This window comes from Gorilla gorilla, chromosome 12 (genome assembly GCF_029281585.2).
Source record: "Gorilla gorilla gorilla isolate KB3781 chromosome 12, NHGRI_mGorGor1-v2.1_pri, whole genome shotgun sequence".
Classification (NCBI taxonomy): Eukaryota; Metazoa; Chordata; class Mammalia; order Primates; family Hominidae; genus Gorilla; species Gorilla gorilla.
In genome coordinates, this window is record NC_073236.2 from 122,236,626 (window position 1) to 122,258,102 (window position 21,477).

The 21,477-nt window shown below is 36.8% G+C and overlaps 1 protein-coding gene across 5 annotated transcripts in view; it reads left to right on the forward strand.

Annotated features, from left to right (window-relative positions):
• Positions 1 to 15,818, forward strand: part of SMC6 (structural maintenance of chromosomes 6) — an 88,721-nt gene extending 72,903 nt beyond the window's left edge. For all 5 annotated transcript variants that reach the window (XM_055378755.2, XM_063696045.1, XM_063696046.1 and 2 more), the window contains 4 exons: positions 1,937 to 2,042; positions 10,363 to 10,515; positions 14,425 to 14,522; positions 15,330 to 15,818. In XM_055378755.2, the coding sequence (XP_055234730.2) occupies positions 1,937 to 2,042; positions 10,363 to 10,515; positions 14,425 to 14,522; positions 15,330 to 15,444 (472 nt within the window). In that variant the 3' untranslated portion in view covers positions 15,445 to 15,818. The remainder of the gene's footprint in view (positions 1 to 1,936; positions 2,043 to 10,362; positions 10,516 to 14,424; positions 14,523 to 15,329) is intronic.
• The last annotated feature ends 5,659 nt before the right edge of the window (positions 15,819 to 21,477 follow it).

Sequence of the window (21,477 nt, forward strand, 5' to 3'; positions counted from 1 at the left end):
TTATTAGAGGCAAATGAAGCTAGTGACTTTAAGTTTAAGCCAATGTTTATTTACCATTCTGAAAATCCTAGGACCCTTAAGAACTGTGCTAAATCTACTTTGTATGTGCTCTACAAATGGAAAAACAAAGCCTGATGAGAGCACATCTGTTTATAGCGTCATGGATTACTGAATATTTTAAGCCCACTATTGAGTCCTACAGCTCAGAAGAAAATATTTCTTTGAAAATGTTACTGCTCATTGACAGTACACCTGGTCACCCAAGAGCTGATATGATATACAAGGAGATTAATGTTGTTTTCTTGCCTACTAACATCTATTCGTAACCCATAGATCAATGAGTAATTTTAACTTTCAAGTCTTTTATTTGAGAAATACATTTTGTAAGACCACAGCTGCTGTACATGGTGATACCTCTAATCGATCTGAGCAAAGTAAATTGAAAACCTTCTGGAAAGGACTCATCATTCTAGATACCATTAAGAACATTTATGATTCATGGGAGGAAGTCAAAATGTCAACAACAGTGTAAACAAAACTTTTGTATGCAGTGGGAAACCAAAAAATGTGTGTGACTCACTTTATTGCAATATTCGCCTTTTTTGTGGTAGTCTGGAACTGAACCTGCAGTATTTCTGAAGTATGCTGTATTACCTTCATTTGATTCTTCACCACTGACATATTTCATATTGTTTACTCAGTCTTAGAAGGGAAGTAAAAATGACCTAATTTTTAAAATTGTTTGTCTTTACTCTGGAGAACTTTGCCATTTTATGACAACAATCTCTTTTAGACATCCCATGAATGGAAGCAATGAATGAATACATATCTATATTGAAAGAAAAGTTAACAGAAAACTCTGAAAACCAGCTAGCAGTGGTTGCTGTGGCAGCAGAAGGAAACTCAGGCTATCAGTGATTTCTAGTCTGGGAATTTAATGCAGTTCAGGGAGGGAAATAGGAAGGAAAAGAGTACCAGAGAAATGAGCCTTAGGTTTACTAGGGAGCAAAGATGTTATGAAACCACAGCCAGTGACTTACCGTGCAGATTTTATTTTCTAAATACCATTCCCCACTAAAAGGAACCAGGGCTCCATGGAGAAATGGCGATTCCAGAGCTGGGCAGGGAAGGTACAGATGAGCCTCATACTATGGCAGAGAGGAAGGAAGGGCTGAGAAAAAAAAAGGGGGACACATCCAGCTTGAAGGGGTGCCCATTGGAAAAATCTAGGACAGTCTGAGGATCTCAATAAGGATAGTAATAGATGGTGTGAATAATGTAAAAATAAAGCCAGTGAATATCAGACTTCCTAATCTATTCTGATAAATAGAAAGTTAGATAAGGAAATAAAGAACTGAGGAAGAAGGGAAAGTTCCTTACAGTAAAATGCCATCTAATATATAGAGAAGGAAAGATAGAGTTTGCATTGTGCCAAGCAAAGTGTAAGGCATTAGAGGTACCCAGTGCTTAAGAGAGTGCCCTTAGCTTTTTTGCTACTGTGAAGTTAGAAGGAGGCAAATAAATAGATACTTTGTCCATTTATCTTGTCACCATTACAGTTAATCCTCTCAAGGACAAGATACCTTTGTAATGTATTAGGGTAATGCCTTAGATTATTAATTAGTTGAATGACTGATACATTCCTAAGCAATGACTGTGGTATAATGGGTTATATTAAATGTGAGATGACTCTTTAATACATTTCATTAATTTTTTTGTTATAAAAGTAAATGAACTGGTGAAAGTGTAGGGACATAAATGAATATAAAGACACAAGGCAAAAAATACTACCTAAAAGTCGACTATTAAATGAGTAACCAATGTTTACATTTTGGCATATTTCCATCTGGTTTTCTCACATGCTTAGATCATGCTGAATATAGTTTTTAAAAAACCTTTGCCCTCTTTTTAATGTGCCTAATTTTTAAATTTCAAGGTGTTTGACTTTACGATGCAAATTATACTTTGACAACTTACTATCTCAGCGGGCCTATTGTGGAAAAATGAATTTTGACCACAAGAATGAAACTCTAAGTATATCAGTAAGTATCCTAATTCTTTTCATCCTAATCATTAGAAAAACTAGTTGTTTCTTTTCTTTTCTATTTTTGTTGGGTTTTTTTTAGAGGCAGAGTCTTACTCTGTTGCCCAGGCTGGAGTGCAGTGGTACGATCATAGCTCACTGTAACCTTGAACTCATGGGCTCAAGCGACCCTCCTGCCTCAGCCTCCCAAGTAGCTAGGAGTATAGGCGCATGCCACCATGCCCAGCTAATTTTTTTTTTTTTTCCTTATAGACAAGGTCTCACTATGTTGCCCAAGCTGGTCTTAAACTCCTGGCCTCAAGCAATTCTCCTGCCTTGGCCTCCCAAAGTGCTGGGATTATCGGTGTGAGCCACCATGCCCAGCCTGCTGCTTTTCTTTTGATAAAACATTGATAAACTTCAACCAGTTGTCTTTGATTTTTAAGTTAAGGATGGTCTTTGCCAACGTGTTGAATTTAAATCGATCTTACTAAATAAAGCTGCTAGCGTAGATTTTATTTTTAGACAAACACATTATTTTCTTACGGTGATACTTGGGAAGTTTTTTTCAGTGACAAGTATTTACCTTGTCTTTCTACTCCACTAGTTCCCTTTTAAAATTTACACAGCATTTTAAATTATTTGGGACTTTATGGAAAGTACATAGTCTCCAGTCTCCTAAAAGGAAGCAAAGATGGTTCTTCCCCACTTAATTGTGTTTATACTATTTACTTCTGAAGTTGTCCCTAGATATGGCCACTTTTGAGTAAAAAACTGCCGTGTTCAACTTGATTTTATGGGTTCTTTCATAGTCATGTGTTAAAAGAGGGCGTATGGAGATATGGCATTAAAACAAATGTGTAGCCAGGAGGTCAGGAACAACTATCCACTCTAAATATTCTGGAGCAGAATTTTCAAATAATTACCTACTACTCTTAGTTACCATAAATCTTATCCTTTCATTTTAATACTTACAATAAATGTTAAATTTTTGGAACATCTTTTTTGTTTAAAAGCTCTGCATTTTAACCATATTAGAAAGTTAACTTTTACTCTCTCTTTAATTTCTACTGGTAGATCATGGGTAACTCCTCTTTACCTGCCTTTGGTTTTTAAAAGACCCAATTATTAAAGATACAATTTTGAAAGTATTGGGAGGAATCGTGCTTATTGATAGGGAAGGTAGTATGTCATGGTAGTCTATTGTTCTCACTGCAGACTATAAAAAAGCCAGGGAAATTACAAAACTTTTATTTTTAAAGACATTGGAAAGCTGTCTAAGCAATAATGAGTAGACAAATTGGAATTCCAAGGGATAGGGGAGCCTGTCCAAGGTAAGCTGACAATTGCTGGACATTTTCTTTCCTGGGAGTGTTTGCTGATTCTGGACTTTGAGTAGTCTAGTAGTAGTAGGAGGGCTGACAAGACAGAGTAGAAACTTGGGAAGGGAACTGCTAGGCACCTAACTAATATTTCAGTTAGTGAATTCCTGAGTTCTGATGTTGTGCACAGTTGGCCCAAGAAACAGTTATGAATGATAAATGGACTAAGTCTTAGGAAAGTTGCAATTTAAGCCCAACCCAGCTTTCTCCCTTATTGACTGTGAGCCCTATCATACCTCAAGCCTAATATAAGGAAAGGGGGCCCCTCTTTAGTGAAATATTGTACGTTTGGAGACGCCATTGATCTTTTACACAAAATATCAAGCATAAGGTAATAAAGACTGCGTGCTTAGCCCTAAGATCAGGAAGAAAGCAGTTCTGTCCACGCTCATCATTTATATTCAGAAGTAGAACTAAAGGTTCTAGCCAGTGCAGTTAGCCCAGAAAAAGAACTGAAAGGCATGTATATTGGAACAGAAGAAGTAAAATTCTTCTGATCCACAAATAATATGGTTATCTCTGCAGAAAATCTGATGGAATCTACAAAAAGAGCTACTAGAACTAGTTGAAGTCATAACTAGCAAGGTTGCAGACACAATCAGTATGCAAAAATTAATTACATTTCTATATACTTGCACCGAATGATTAGAAATTGAAATTTTAAAAAATACTATTTATATTAGCATCAAAAATATAAACTACCTAGGGAAAAATCTGCCAGAAGATATTTAAGACCTGTACACTGAAAACTACTAAAATAGATGCTGAGAAGCTAAAGAAGACCTAAATAAATGGAGAGATATAGGGTGTTGTTAGATCAGAAGACTCAGTATTATTAAGAAGTAAGTTCTTCCCAAATTGATATACAGACTGACTCAACTCAATTTTCATTAAAATGCCAGCAGACGTTTTTGTAGAAATTGACAAGCTGATCCTAAAATTCATATAGAAATGCAAAGGGCCTAAATTAGCCAAAACAACTTTGAAAATGAATAAAATTGGAAGACTTATCAAATTGTACACTTTAAATATATGCAGCTTATTATATTTCATTTATATTTAAAGCTGTAAAAATTACCACATATATGAGGAAGCATGGAAAGGTGATTGATAATTTTTTTTAAAGTAGGAAATAGAACCAGACTACCAGATGATAATTACAAGAGAAAGCAGACTAGTATTTTTAACCATGATTAATTTGTTAAAGAACATAGAGTTAATCATAAACAAAATGGACAAAACAGATCCAGAGTTTCAACATAGAACTGGAATCCACAATTTCAATACAGAATTGGAAGCTACAAGAATATTCTAAAACTGAAAAGTGCAGCATCCAAAATTAAGAACTCATTGGATGGATTTAACAGCCAACTGGATACAACAGAAGACAAAATTAATGAATCAAGGCAGGTCGAAAGGAAATATCTAAATTGAACAGCATAAAAACAGAAAACACTGAACAGAGTTTGAGATATGAGGAGCACAACCAGCAAGTTTAACATAATTGGAGTCCCGATAGGATAGAACAAAGAATGAGCAGAAAGAATATTTGAAGAGAGAATGTTTGAGAATTTTCAAAACTGAAATACATCAATCTAGATTCAGAAACCTCAGCAACCTACAAGTGAGGTAAATATAAAGAAAACCATACCTAAAATTTATATGATAGTCAAATAGCTGAAAACCAAAAACAAAGAGGTAACCTTACCTTTTTGTAAGTAGCAAGAGAAAAAATATGCATTAGTTTCGAAAGAGCAACAATAAAACCGAAGGCAGACTTTTTAACAGAAATTGTGAAGGTAAATGTTACCTGACAGACTTTAAAGTGCTAGCAGAATTGTTTTTAAAAACTGGTATCTAGAATTCAATAACTAGCAAGGCGACCTTTCAAAAATGAAGATGAAACATCTTAGTTTTCAGACAAACAAAAGCTGAAATAATTATTCTTTAGTATGCTTGGCCTACAAGAAATACTAAAGAACATCTTCAGATGAAAAATGATCACAGATGGAAACATGGAAATGCAGAAGGAACAGACAGGAATGCAAAAGGTAAATCTATGGGTAAATACAAAACAGTTTCAGCTGTCTAAATCAACAATAATAATATTGCTGAATAGACACCCAAGTATTGAGGGGCTTAGAAGCTGTAAAAGTCAAATATATGACAATAGCACAAAAAGGGAATAGAAGTACATGGAGTTCTAAACTGTTGTAAGGTTCTTGTACTTTTCAGGAAGTAATGCCAATACTAATTTAAGATAAACTAATACATCAGCAATACATATTGCAATCTCTAGAGTAACCACTGAATTTTAAAAGGATGTACAATTTTAAAGCTAACAGAGACCAAATAAAAGGAATGGAAAACAAAAATACTCAATTATATGAAGGCAAAAAGGGAAGAGAAATAAAGAACATATGGAACAAATTGAAAGGAGATGCATGGCTCAGATCTAGATATATCGGCAATTACATTAAGTGTAAGTGCACTAAATTATTAAATTAAAAACAGGCTGAAAAGATACAAAAACTAACTGTATGCTGTTTATCAAAATACACCTTAAATGTTAACATAAGGACGGAGAAGATCCTAAGTAAAATATGGTAAAAGATACACCATGAAAACATTAGCCAAAGGGAAGCTGGTTAAGCTGTAATAATAACAAAATAGACTTTATGCAAGAAATATTACTAGAGGCCAAAAGGGCCATTTCGTGGTTATAAAAGTTATTTAAAAAAATTTTAATTTGTATATACCTAATAACATACAAAATACATAAAAAATCAAAATACATAAAAATTGGGAGAACTAAAAGGCAAAGTAAAAGAATTGACAGTTACAGTTGGAAATTTTAATAAACTTTTTTCAATAATGGATAGAACAATCAGATTAAAAGTCAGTAAGGCAATATAAGATTTAAATTACACAACCAAATTAATTGGCAGAACTATAGAACATTGTGCCAAACTACCACAGAGTGTATATTGTTTTGAAGTACATGTGGAACATTTACCAAAATAGACCATTTCCTGGCTATAATGCAAATGTCAACAAATTTCAAAGGATTGATGTCATACAGAATATATTGTAAAGTGGAATGAAATTAGAAATAACAGATAACCTTAAAACTTAATGAACGTTAGAAAATTAGGCAGCACATTTCTATATAATCTGTAGGTCAAAAAAGAAATCAAATAGAAATTAGAAGATAATTTTGAATCAAACAACAATAAAAAGAAAACATCAAAACTTGTATGATACAGCCATAGGATTTCTCAGAAGGGAATTTATAGCTCTAAATATATACATTAGTAAAAATGGAGGGCTGAACATTAATGATCTAAGTTCTATCTCAGGATGCTAAAAGGAAAAAAGCCTATTATAAATTCAAGTAGAGAGAAGGATACAGTGATATAAGAGCAGAAATTGGAGAGTAGAAAGCAAATGTACAATAGCAATGAAACAATAGACACCTGAGGAGGACCTTGCCTATATGCACAAATCATACATATATGTAATGACAGGACTCCACTGCAAGCCTGTGGAAGAGGGTGGTCTTCTCATGAATGGTGTTAAGTTCAAATTGTTGGATATCCTTTTGGTAAAATAAACAGTAAGCGGCCGGGCGTGGTGGCTCATGCCTATAATCCCGGCACTTTGGGAGGCTGAGATGGGTGGATCATCTGAGGTCGGGAGTTTGAGACCAGCCTGACCAACATGGAGAAACCCCATCTCTACTAAAAATACAAAATTAGCTGGGCATGGTGGCGCATGCCTGTAATCCCAGCTACTCGGGAGGCTGAGGCAGGAGAATCGCTTAAACCCGGGAGGCGGAGGTTGCAGTGAACCGAGATCACACCATTACACTCCAGCCTGGGCAATAAGAGCGAAACTCTGTCTCAAAAAAATAAATTTAAAAAAAAATTTTTTTTTAAATAATAAACAGTAAGCAAAGTTTGACCCCCTAACTTTATATACAAAAAGTAATTTAGAAGTTGATCATAGACCTAAATTTAAAACAATAAAGCTTCTAGAGGAAGACAATGTCTTCATGTTTTTTTGAATGGGACACAAAAAGCAACCTACTCAAAAGAAAAGATTGATAATTTGGACTTTATTAAAATTAAGAACTTCTCTTCATCAAAAAGTAACATTAAACAAGTGATAAAAGAAGCTACAGACTAGGAAAAGATATTTGTGATGCATACATGCAATAAAGGACTTTCCTAGAATTAAAAAATAGTAAGAAAGAGACTGACATCACATTTAAAATAGTCAAAAGGCTTAAACAGAAACCACTTTAAAGTATCTAAATGGTGAGTAAACACATGAAAAAGTGCTGTTAGTCATCAGATAAATATTATTTATACCACAGTAAGTTACTGTCACACCGTTATGATGATGATGAAAATGAACAAGACTGGCAATATTTTGTGCTGGTGAGGATGTGGAATTGCAACTCTCATATATTGCTTGTGGGAGTGTAACTTGGTCAAACTAATTTGGAAACCTCTCTGTCGATGTCTGTTAAAGCAGCTCCATTCTTGGGCATAAACCCAAGAAAAAACTAGTGCTTATTTTCTCAAACAGATATATTTGAAAATGTTCAAAGAAGTTTTATTTATCATAGCCCAAAACTGAGAAACCCAGTGTCTACCTAGAGTCAAATGGATAAATTCGGGTATATTCAAACAGTGACATACTGTTCCGTAATGAAAATAACAAACTGCTGTTGCACACAACATAGATGATCTGACAATGGCGAGTGAGAGAAGCCAGTTACAAGGATGTACATAGTGTATATAAATCTGAAGTATATGTACAAAAGAGTATGTGTAACCTCTACATATGAAGTTCAGAAACTGTTAAGAGTGATTTTGGGTGATTAAAATCAGAATAATAGTTACCTTTTCAGGGATGGTAATATACAAATAGTTTGCTTAGATGCTGGGGATATTCTTGTGTCTTGATCTCAGTAGTGGTTACCCAGGTGTGTGTATGTATTCATGTAAAAATTGAGTTGCACACTTTTGTGTTCTTTATAAAAACTATTACTGTAATAAAAGAAATGGAGAAAAAGGAAAGTATTAGAAGTGCTTGAATAATTTATCTCCAGAGCTAACTATACAAAACAACTCAAGCTAGACTTTCTGATGTTGTCATCTCTGTTTTTCAAAAGAATACCAGAAGAATCTTTAATTTATGTGGCCTTCATTTTACTAATAAGGAAAGTGACACTGAAGTTCCATGATATGTTAGTAATAGATGAGAGGGTAAAAGCTAGATCCCCCAGATTTACTTGGGGCTTCATTTATTAAATTGGTGCAAAATACAGTGTGGGGGCAAGATTGCATCTTGGTATTTAGTTCTTGCTTTTTTATGTGGGAATTTTTATTTGGTTGATTGTTGGTTTGGTTTGTTTAGACTTATGATAGGTGTAAAATTTTAGAGTATGTTTAGAATTGGAATATTTACCTTAGAATATTAATAATGTTAATATTAAAAAATAAATGAATGCCCACTTGAGAGCAGTATCACTTTTCAAACAGTGAATTGAAAAGTATTGGAAGCTATATGTCTGCTATTGATATGAAACTAGTTGTTGCTCTTTTTTCACCTTGTATGCATATATGTATATCTGGAATTTTGTCAAAAAAATAGAACCCTTCCTAATGTTATTGTATATTCTCAGGAAATTGTGTGAATGATTTGCTGTTAATTTTATTAGTTGCTTTCTTATTGTTTCCATGGGCCTTTATTTAGTAAAGAATTTTTTAAAGATTTTATTTAGCTTTTAAAAGAAATTTAAAATTATTTAAATTTTAAAAGATTTTATTTAGAATTCAAAATAAATACAATACAAAAGAAAATTTTTTTTTTTTTTTTTTGAGATGGGGTCTTGCTCTGTCGACCAGGCTGGAGTGCAGTGGCATGATCTTGGCTCACTGCAACCTCTGTCTCCCAGGCTCAAGCAATCCTCCCACCTCAGCCTCCCAAGTAGTTGGGACCACAGGAGTATGCCACCATGGCCAGCTAGTTTTTGTATTTTTGTGTGTGTGTGTGTGTGTGTGTGTGTGTGTGTGTGTGTGTGTGTGTGTGTGTGTGTGTGTGTGTGTGTGTGTAGATGAGGTTTCCCCATGTTGCCCAGGCTGGTCTCGAACTTCTAGGTTCCTTTAAAGGATTCCTAAAGCAATCCTTTAAATCTTTTAAAAGATATATTTCAATGCATTTCTTTGGCCAGTGTAAGCTTTTTAAAGTTGATTTCTGTCCTTTTGACGTTCAGTAATTACTTTTAATGCAGCTTAACCACTAGGTGTCACTATAATTCAAGTAACAAAAAATCTCAGCACTTAAATGTTTGAAGCTTAAGTTTCAGGGTCGGGTGTGGTGGCTTACACCTGTAATCCCAGCACTTTGGGAAGCTGAGATGGGAGGATTGCTTGAACCGAGGAGTTCAAGACCAGCCTGGGCAACATGGGGAAACCTCATCTCCACCCAAAAAAAAAAAAACAACACAAAAATTAGCTGGCCGTGGTGGCATACTCCTGTGGTCCCAACTACTTGGGAGGCTGAGGTGGGAGGATCGCTTGAGCCTGGGAGACAGAGGTTGAGCCAAGATCACGCCATTGCACTCCAGCCTGGTCGACAGAGCGAGACCCTGTTTCAGAAAAAAAATTGTTTTATTAACATTTTTTAAGTTAGCCTTTGGAATTTTGGTCTGTTAGATTCAGTTATGGTGAAAAAAGTTTTCAGTTTTATTCTCTTGCAGTAGAGCAAGAAGTACCATTATACGTATAACTGTTTTACTGTAAAATTTTTTGAAAGGAATCACTAAGTCATTTTATTCCCATCTCCTTTTTACTGTAAATCTATTATTTATCTGTCTTGTAAAGAATTTAATCTGGCCTTTCATTTACTTAGTTTTTTGTTCCTTGTCAACTCATTCTCTTCAAGGTTCAGCCTGGAGAAGGAAATAAAGCTGCTTTCAGTGACATGAGAGCCTTGTCTGGAGGTGAACGTTCTTTCTCCACAGTGTGTTTTATTCTTTCCCTATGGTCCATCGCAGAATCTCCTTTCAGATGCCTGGATGAATTTGATGTCTACATGGTATTGTTAAATTTTAAATTCTCTTTTTCATTTTTTTGTTTGTTTGAAACATGTATTTCTAAAGGAAGGAAATCTTTCTTTAGTTTTACCCCTAACAGGAAAGATCCTGCCCTGACCCTTTAGTCTGTGACCAGTAGTGGGGAAGAACTAAAGAACTAGAGTTCTCTCCCTTGCTTCTAGGCACGCAGTAACCCTAGAGACCCTGGAGGGGTCCTCCTCTTCTCGCCCAGCATGGATATCCGTGCCTTCCATCATATCTGCGTTTTCTCCCTCACCCTCTCTCCCAGCTTATTTTCATCAACCCATAAATATGTTCAGACTTTTTGTTTTAATACAAAATTATAACCTGTTCACCACCCTGGCTTTGACTCACCGTCAAACACTAGCCACTGTTTACTGTTCCTTCATACCCACACATTTCAGAACAATGTATAGAACATGAGCGGGCAAGAACTTTTGAATTTCCAGTTAAAAAGCATAGGATTTGAGACCTACCTCTGACAGGCAAAATATCTCTACTTATTGGGTCTCAATTTCTTCATCTACAAAACAATATTATTACCAGTTCCTACCTCTCAGGGTTAGAGTGAGGCTCAAATGGTGTCTTTCATACATTATACTTACTGTGGTTCAGGCATATAGTAAGTTCTCATAAATTAGCAATTATTTTCTTCTTCATATCTCATTGTTTGCTCAATCTACTGTAATCTGGATGTAGATGACACTACTCTAGCAAAACTTGTTTAGCAAAGGTTATAAATGAGCTTTAATCTTACCTTATTTTTTGAAGTATTTGACACCACAGACCTATCCTCCATCCCTTAAAATGTCTTCTTACCAGCTGCCACCCTCTCTTTCCTGGTTTTCCTGTTTTTCTATTATTTGTTCTTAATCTGCCAAGCTGCCTCCCCTAATTCTGTTGCCATTAAACGTTTGAGATCTTTGTTTGCTTGTTATAGTGTTGTTGATTTTCCTGAATTCCATATCCTACTTACCCCTACAAATATACACATATCACAGTCCCCAAAACTACTACCTGCGTATGGACAGATACCTATCAACTCATAGCACCACATCCTGACATCTCTCCTGTACTCTAGACCCAGATGCCCTACTACCTATTAGACATCACCTGGTAAACCACCAATATCTGAAACTCAGCAGCCCCGAGGTTGAAAGTGCCTTCATCTCAAAGCCTCTTTCTTTTCCTGAATTCCCTACCTTGATTAATGCCAACTGTCATTTCCAGCGCAGTCACCTACCTTTGACATCTGTGATTTACCTTTGATTCTTCCTTGTTCAAGTCTGACCTCTGTCCGCTTCTCCTTTAAGACCGCTCTTTGGTTTCTGCCCTCTTCTCCTTTCTCACTGATATTCTTCCTCTCATCCCCTTATCTTCGCCTCATACCTGTGGTGATAGCCTCTTCTTCGGACTCCCAGGCTTGCATGTGGCTCCTTCTTCGGTCCGTCCTCCACCACTTTGGCAGGTTTACATTTCTACAGTTGATCTGATGGTGGTCATTCATCTATTCATTGGAGGTTATTATATATGGAATAAATGTTTAATTTTGTAGGGTAGCTTTGAGACCCTTCATGATATCGTACCTGCCTACTTTTTTCAGCTGTTCTAAGCTATTTGTAATTCTCCAAACATGGTGCCTCTGCCTGGTATGCCCTCCTTAATCACATGTCACTCTACTCATCTTTCAGGACATTGTTCAAATGCCACTTTTATGAGACTTCTGTGACCGCCATACCCTATCAGGCAGGATGAGGAACTTCTCAGAGCTTCCTTTGCACCACCTTACATCAACTCATAATATATATTACTTTTATACTTTTATTTAAGATAAAAATATAAAAATGCTTTATATTATTATATAATATTTTATACTGTTTTTTATTCTGTTGCAGTTGCCCATTTTTATATCTGAATCCCCTACCAGATTGTAACCATTTTGAGGTTATCAGCTATGTCTGAGATGTTTATGTCTCCTAATGCCCAGTCTATAATGACCGTTTAGTAAGTGTGTATTCGTGAATCAGAATTTATACTTGTGAGTGCTGTATAATACTTCAGTGTCAATTTTTTTCTATGATACTATTGCTGAAAATGGGTTAGATATTCCTCCAAGAATTGTCTTCAGAGCTAATCACGAGTCATAGAAGATGATTATTCTTTCCATGCAGTGTTTTTGTCCAGAATGGTGCTGTGCAGTCTTATCACTCATCTTGTATGTCAGATTTAATTCTAAGCGGCTCCTTTCTCTTTCAGAAACTTAGAGCTTCTTAATCAGAGTGGCACTTTGCCCCATTGAAATTATTTAGAAGAATGTATCCAAGTTCTGTGAGCTAATCCAAGGAAAACAAAATTTTTTTTGGTACTTTGGCAGTTTTGTTATAAAATAATAGGCCTCTCACAGCAGATATGCCTGATGGAATTGTTAAAATCAGAGCCATTGAGCAATATAGCCAGGATGTGTATCCCATTTTGACTCCACAGCCCTTGTTCTAAATCACCATGCTGTATTGCCACATACGGTTTTATTTTTTATTTATTTACTTATTTTTTTCAGGACACAGTCTCGTTCTGTTGCCCAGGCTGGAGTGCAGTGGCGTGATCTCAGCTCACTGCGACCTCCGCCTCCTGGATTCAATTGATCCTTGTGACTCAGCCACCTGAGTAGCTGGGATTACAGCTAATCATGCCCAGCTAATTTTTGTATTTTTTGTAGAGACTGGGTTTTGCCATATTGGCCAGGCTGATCTTGAGCTCCTGGCCTCAAGTGATCCACCCGCCTCAATGTCCCAAAGTGCTGGGATTAAAGGCATGAGCTGCTGCGCCCGGCACCACATATAGTATTAAATTAAGACCTTTAAAATATACATGTTCATATGTCAATGATTTCAACTTTTAGGAATTTCCAAGGGAATTGAGGAACACTTTGATTTTCTTTTACTGTTACTTAACTCAGAAAATGTAGCCACAGGTCTAGACCATTTAATCCCAAAACCTATTATAACTAAGCATTGTTCTTTTTCTATACCCTGATGTGCTATTTAACTTATTTAAAGATATAATCGAGAAATTGGTCTGTAAGTTCAAATTGGTTTACATTGTACAAATGGTAGAGGTAATGGGGAGAGGCAGACTTTTTAAAACTTAACCTTTATCATTGAGGGAAAATTTGAGAGACTTAATGAATTTGAGACTAGCCACTTTTGTTACCATTACCCTGACTCATTAACCATTACTGTACAAATTAGATTTATTCTCTAACATTTAGTTGTGTCAGGAGAATATTTTCTGATTATTTCAATTGCTACACGTATTTGAGGGAGGGGGCTGTGTATACAAATATTTTGACTATAGAAATTACCTGAAAGACATATTTATTCAGTTATTGTCCCCGAAGAGTTTCTCTTTTTTCCCTTAGAGATGGGCTTTCACTCTGTCATTCAGGCTAGAGTGCAATGGTGTGATCATAGCTTACTATACCCTTGAGTTCCTGGGCTCAAGTGATCCTCCTGCCTTGGCCTCCCAAGTAGCTAGGATGACCGGCATGCATCACCATGCCCAACTTTTTTTTTTTTTTTTTTTTTTTTGGTAGAGACAGGGTCTCGCTATTATGCACAGGCTGGTCTCGAACTCCTGACCTCAATTGATCCTGTGACCTCCACCTCTCAAAGCACTGGGATTACAAACATGAGCCACTGCACCCAGCCAATTTTCTCCTAATAGTTTCTGGTATTTCTTTTCCAGTATAATAGATTTCTTGGACATCATAGATAATGTAATGACTGATCCCTGGATGAAAATCCAGGAGCGTGTATTAGCCCACAGAATGCTGCTTTTACAGAAATGTGACTTACACAGTAGCAATCCTAACTTTTGCCTTTGTTTTTCAGGATATGGTTAATAGGAGAATTGCCATGGACTTGATACTGAAGATGGCAGATTCCCAGCGTTTTAGACAGTTTATCTTGCTCACACCTCAAAGCATGAGGTAACTTTTTAAAACTTTCTAGATACATATCAAGTATATAAAAGGGGGAAAGAAATCTTTTACAATTTTAATTTTTAAAATACAAATACATACAAGACCAATGAAAATAAAAATTAGCTCCCCTACTAGTTCAGGAGATTTGGGATGTTTTTCTCTTTTTGAGATATTTAAATTTTTACTTGTATTACTTCCCTTTCATAACTGAAGCAAGTTGTTACTATTCTGTTTTGAGTCTGCTTCTTTGTAGTTATCATGACAAACTAAAGTAATATAATTTTAGTAGTTCTGTTTGGACTAAAATGATTTATGATTTCCCTAATCTTGCCTCTTTTCTCTTGGTGACTTACAAATGTCAATCTTTCTAAACAAAGAGCTCTACTCTGCTGTCAGTCAGTATTTTTTGGGTGCCTACAATTGTCAAGCACTATGTCACTTAGAGTTAATATTCTGTCTCTAAAGTGGCCATGTGATTACATGGGGATCGAAATTTGTGATTGGGAATATTCAGGTAACTCCTTCCTTGCTAGACAATAACAGAAATTTAAAATAGTTGATATATAAATCTCTTTCATTTTCTTTTCCTCCAAACTGAAAACCCATGGGATCTAGCAGGAAGTTAATTTTTAAAATTGAAAACAAATTATTTCCTTATTGCAAATGATGTTTCTCCTGGAACTCTAGATATTAGATATATCCCAGATAATAGCCAAATATTTAGCTTTATATTTTCATGAGGTAATATTAGAATTTTTTTTAATTGGTAAAAGTTTTCTTGGAAATTTGAGTAATTGATTTTGCTTCTTCTAGTTCACTTCCGTCCAGTAAACTGATAAGAATTCTCCGAATGTCTGATCCTGAAAGAGGACAAACTACATTGCCTTTCAGACCTGTGACTCAAGAAGAAGATGATGACCAAAGTTGATTTGTAACTTAACATGCCTTGTCCTGATGTTGAAGGATTTGTGAAGGGAAAAATAATTCTGGACTCTTTGATATAATAAAATGAGACTGGAGGCATTCTGAAATGAAAGAAACTCCTTTATATATCCAACCACAATCAAACATATAAATAAGCCTGGAAAACCAACTACAACCAGCAATTTAAGATTACTATTACTTTAAGAAAATCAATTTCATAGTATTGGTTTTAAATCTTTTTAAGTTTTTTTTATACCATCTATTTTTATAGATTCTTTTTCAGAAGTAAAATTTTGTACATATATACATGTACATATCTGTTTAGTTTGGGTTCATTTCTATAACATTTTGTAAGAAAATAAAAGTTTGAGCACCTGATTATATTTAGTTTTGCTTTTCCAGATATTACATTCTATAGTTACCAAAAATGGATGAAGGGAGGGATTTCTCATTGCAGAGGGTGGGGTGCAAGGGAATAAGACACTTGTACGGATCACTGAAGCTTTGCCAACTTCTACACATATCTTTTTCACAGTTCTTTAACTGTCCACCCTTCCAAGAGCTTGTAACCAGTGTCAGAACTGGATAATGACGCAGTTTCTCACTCTGACCTCCAGCATGCTTGCCTGATTTAAAAGCCCTCAGTTTGCAGTCCAGGGACTGTTCAGGCTTGTCCTCAGCTGAGAGGACACAGGCTAGAGGGACTGTGCAGACCAGGCTGGGAGAAGGTCTGGGAAAACTGGGAGTGGAGGGTGGATCCTCATGGAGCAGGAGAGTAGCTCATGGCTCCAGGAGCCTGAGGCCATGCAGTTGATGGTGAGCTGACATCAATTCTAAGACTCATCCTAATTTAGGGGTGTTAAAAAGTGTGCTGCTTAGAATGACCAAATATAGTTATTGTAAAAAATGATATTTATGAACTTTTTATTTTAGAAAACATGAATTTTATTGCTCCTTGTATTATTTGTTTGATACTAGGATTCATGCTAAACTTTTTAAGAATGTGTTGGATATCAAGAAGCATTCCTTACATTAGTAGCAATACATATTAGAATAAATATGAAATTGAACTATTTTCAGAAAAAGGGCAGTATATTAAGAGCAGGGACTGTTCTCTAGTTATTGAGGAAAACTGGACTTTGTGTTTTTGGTGGAGGAAGAAGTTTAAGATACTTTAGTCTTCAATTGAGGTTTGCCAAATGAGAAGTTCAAAAACTTGGGCTTTCTAATCAGAATTTCCAGGAGGAGGAAAGTGTGTGCTGAATATTTTAAACATTTCTCACTGATCATACAAAGTCTGATTTTTAAATTTACACTTATAATGCCTTTGTATTAAAACTATTTTTAACATGTGCTTTTCCAAATTAAAAATGAAGTAGAGTATACCAAATGCATAAACTTTCATTAGCTAAGGAACTCATGTCTAAATTGTGTTGTAGTTTTGAATGTTGTGCTCTTTCATACAGAACGGGAAACATAATCCTCAGGTATCCCAGCGTCTCTTGTTGAATTGAAGATTATTCATTGCTTTGGCCTCGCAAAGTTTTGGTTTCAACTATCATAAGTGAAAATATCTTCCTTTAATGTTCTAAGTAGTGATAATATTACTAGAATGAAAGAATAAAAAGAAATTGTTCTTTTAAAATATGTGTAACTTCTAAAAATAAAACTTAAAATTTATATGTATTAAGGTCATGCTTTTGTGAATTGGAGAAAGTAATTGACTAAATTGATCCCCTATGAATCGTGACCTAAATACATCATACAGGTGACTCTTCAACCCCTAGTTTGTCATCAGTGCAGCTATCACTGAATGAAGTTCCAGAAAATAATAAAGGCTTACTTGGATCTTAAATCTTAACCTTCTGAAATCTTTGGGAGTAGAAATGATTAAAATCATTCTTAAAGTGACAAATGTGATGAGTTTTCATAAACCAAAGTGTAAATAATATAGTTATTCAAATTAGTGATCAACACTAAAGATTCAGTAATTGCCTTCTTAAATATTTTCCAAGTTTCCGTGTCTCATTTCTTCCATTTCCTAGTGCTTTTTTGTTTTGCGGGGGCAGGGGGGCATGTCTTCCTCATGTCTGGGCTGTTTATGAGACCAAAATGATTAAATTCTGTGTAGAAAGCTGTTGGCTGGTAGTCATGAACTGGATTAGAAATGTTGCCGACTCTGATGAAAACCAAGTGGTCTAGAATATCTGATTAAAAGTTCTCCTGAGTGCAGACTAGATGCAGGGTGTGGGGGAGAAAATGTTTATAAACTTTGTGCTGGGGCAATACGTTTTTGGTTACATTTATGGCTTAGCTATGCATCTACATGTATGCCTTCTACTTTGACCAGTTCAGATTTTCAGGAGAACTTGGTTTGAAATTTGCAGTCCTAAAAGTGTAGTTACCAGTGTTTCATGGCTTGAACTGAATGCCCATGGACTTGAAGATATATCAAAATATTTATAGGAACAGGTTTTGTTATTTAAGGGTTGACAAAGTAATAATGTGGATATAAATAAGCTGTTTCTTTGAGTCAGCAAATAAAGTTTTCTAAAGCATATATAATATTGATAGTTAGCATGCTAATTTTGGCATTGGCGTCTGGATAGAATCCATGCAAACAGGAGTGGCCCGAGTGTACTCACTAATTATAGCAAGCTTGACAGGGCTTTTTCTGCCTAATTTTTCTCCAGTTTGAAAATGTAGAGATTAATTCATTAAAAAGTGATTAAGTTCCTGCCATGAGCTAGGGACTTTTTTAATTACTGGGAAGACTGTAGTACTTAAAATGCTACACACGTACTTAAAAATACTAAATCTGTCCTCATGGAGTTTGAAATCTAGTTAGACAAGCAATACCGTACATAATCTCAGTGACTGGTAATTCTTATGAATAATAATAAAGCAGTGTAAGGATTTGAAAGGGCAGAGAGGACTGAGTTTTGTTTGTTTGTTTGTTTGTTTGTTTGTTTTTGAGACAGAGTCTTGCTTTGTCGCCCAGGCTGGAGTGCAGTGGTACGATCTTGGCTCACTGCAGCCTCTGCTTCCCAGGTTCCAGCGATTCTCCTGCCTCAGCCTCCTGAGCAGCTGGGATTACAGGCGCACGCCACCACACCCAGCTAATTTTTGTATTTTTAGTAGATACAGGGTTTCACCATGTTGGCCAGGCTGGTCTCGAACTCCTGACCTCAGGTGATCTGCCTGCCCTGGCCTCCCAAAGTGCTGGGATTACAGGCATGAACCACCGCACCCGGCCAGTATTTTGAATGGAGTGTCAAGGCTACAGAAGGCAATATTTGAGCAGAGGCCTGAAACAAGTGATAGAACAAGCCATGAGGAGGAAAATGTGCAAGGCAAAGGTTCCAGGCAGAAGAAATGAGTGCGTGGGGCTTGAGATAAGAATGAACTTCATGTCTAGGAATTGTAAGGCCAGTGTTGACAGAGCTTAGTGAGGAAGGAGGATTGGTAGGGGGTGAACTTCAGAGGTAGGCAGACCGAGATCATTTGAGGCCCTAAAATTATGGTAAGTAACAGACCTGGTGTATGCATTTTAAAAGAATCCTTTGGCTGCTGTGTGAATAGATTAAAGTGGAGCAAACATGGAAAGAGTATGAGCAATTTGGAGACTTGCAGTGGTCCAGGTAAGGGGTCATGGTGACTTGGACTAAGGTGGTGGAGACAGAAACATTCAGATTTGAAATAGAGAGGCAGCAAGACTTCCCGATGAGAATACTGGAGTTGTGAGAGAGGAATCAAGGATAATTTTCTTGGGGCCTGAGGCCTAAATAGCTGGATGAACAATGATTCCTTCACAGAGGCAGGAACAATGCAGAAGTGGAGGGAGTAACAGACTGCCCTGTGGAGAGATGAAAGCTCTGGGCTGAGTATGCAACCTTGAGGTAACTGTGTGAATACTAACCAGCTAGTTAATCACATACTTGATGGGTAACTTTACATTGGTAAATGTAAAAACTTGAAAAATAATAATATAACGTAGGATACTGAAGACCTGCAAAATGCTGGGAAGAAATTCAAATTGCATGCCCAAACTATGTGGGAAACTTAATTGTTTTCGAAAAAGAAGTTCAGGAAACAGTTTCTCATTTTACTTAGAAGCTCTGATTGACCATTTCTTGCTAGACCCCTGTACATCCTTTGCCGTGAGGCTCTCTGAAGATGTCTTTTTAAGCCTGTGCTTTACTTCTTGATGTGATTTCCAACTGTGTGGAAGAAATAAGCATCTGGACTCTAAGAAACTAGTTTATATTCATCCAGAGTCTGTAACCCTGAAGAATGAATTACAGGAAAAATGAGGCCTTAAAGCAGTATGATTTCCCTTTTAAAATAGTTTGGAGTTATTTACAGAATGAGAGGAAATATGGAAACTTAGGACTTCTAAATGCAGAAAGAGTTGAGGCTAGACAAAGTATAGAAAATCAGACACTTGTGGGGTTGGCCAGGCATGGTGGCTCACGCCTGTAATCCCAGCACTTTCGGAGGCTGAGGTGGGCAGATCACCTGAGGTCAGGAGTTTGAGACCAGCCTGGCCAACATGTGAAACCCTGTTTCTACTAAAAATACAAAAATTAGCCAGGCGTGGTGGCATATGCCTGTAATCCCAGCTACTCGGGAGGCTGAGGTGGGAGAATCTCTTGAACCAGGAGGTGGAGGTTGCAGCGAGCCGAGATTGTGCCACTGCACTCCAGCCTGGGTGACAGAGCAAGACTCTGTGAAAAAAATTAAAAAGACACCTGGGAGCCTTTTCCCTTCAGAGCAACAGCAGGGCTTAAACAGCTAATTAACATGGTAATTAAAATGGCAGTTGAGTGTAAGCTAGAACCAGTAGAACCCAGGCCCACTTGATTAAAGGAAGCCCGCAGTTAGTCCTTTCTGAAGGAACCGCAGTGGCTGGTTAGGATATCAAGGTCAGCGAGGATTCAGGTTGCTGAGATACAATGTGTGTTTAAATGGAACTCAATTGCAGAGGGTTTAGTTAAATGTGCACATCAGCTAATGGCTACCTTCAGCATTGGGGCATGCAGCAATTACTTATTTCCTTTTATCTTCATTCTTTACCCACTGTAACAGGTTGTATTTTCCAAAGATGGCCACAAGGATAAATCCCTCCCATGTTCTCCTAGAACCTTGCCTTATAGAGTCTAATTCTCTTCTTAATCTGGTTAGATTTGTAACTCTCTTATAACCAACAGAATGCAGTAAAAATGATACTTTGTAATTCCCAAGGCTGGGCCAGAAAGGCAATGAAAAGGAATGAAAGTCCCGCCTTGAGCTGTGGAATACCCATGCTGGAGCCCTGTGCTGGTGTGGAGGCAGTCTGACTTCTCTGAGGCGGCCACAATGAGAAAGCCTAAACTAGCCCATGTGAAGAAAGCCTGAGGCTGCATGGACAGCGAGAGATGCCCTGCCAGCCCTCGGTTGCTCCAGACCCTCTGTTTCACCATCTCCCTATAACTACCTGAGAGGTCCCAAGCCAAGCTGCCCAAGTGAATCATTTGAGAATTCATGGCCCACAAAAACTCAGAGATAATTCAGTCATCATTTTAGGTCACTAAACTTTGTAGTGATTTGTTATACAGTGATAGTAACTGGTATCTGGAAGTATAAGTACCAAAATAAAAATAAGCTATGTGGCACTGGGTGGAAGGTCCTCGAGACTGTGCATGAATCTAAAGGGCCTTGCAGAAGCTGTTAGCAGAAGCCTGAAGTCTCAAGGATGTTTTTGGGGAGAGCTGAAGGAATTGAGAGTGGGAGAAAAGGTGTTTGGCAACACTGATGCCATGGTAACATGGAAAATAGGAGATGTACCCAATAAGTAAGGTGATCTAGCCAAGCAGATGTCTAGACAAAGTATGAAAAGGACCCCTTGGCTGCTCTTTGCTGCCTGTGACACAACGTGAGAAGAGAGATGAATGAAGAAAAGCAATTGCATATAAAGGAGGTGAGACTATTTCTCATTCCCAGACTCTCTTCAAGGGGAAAACTGATTTTCAAATACAAAATGGCTTCAGTGCAAAAG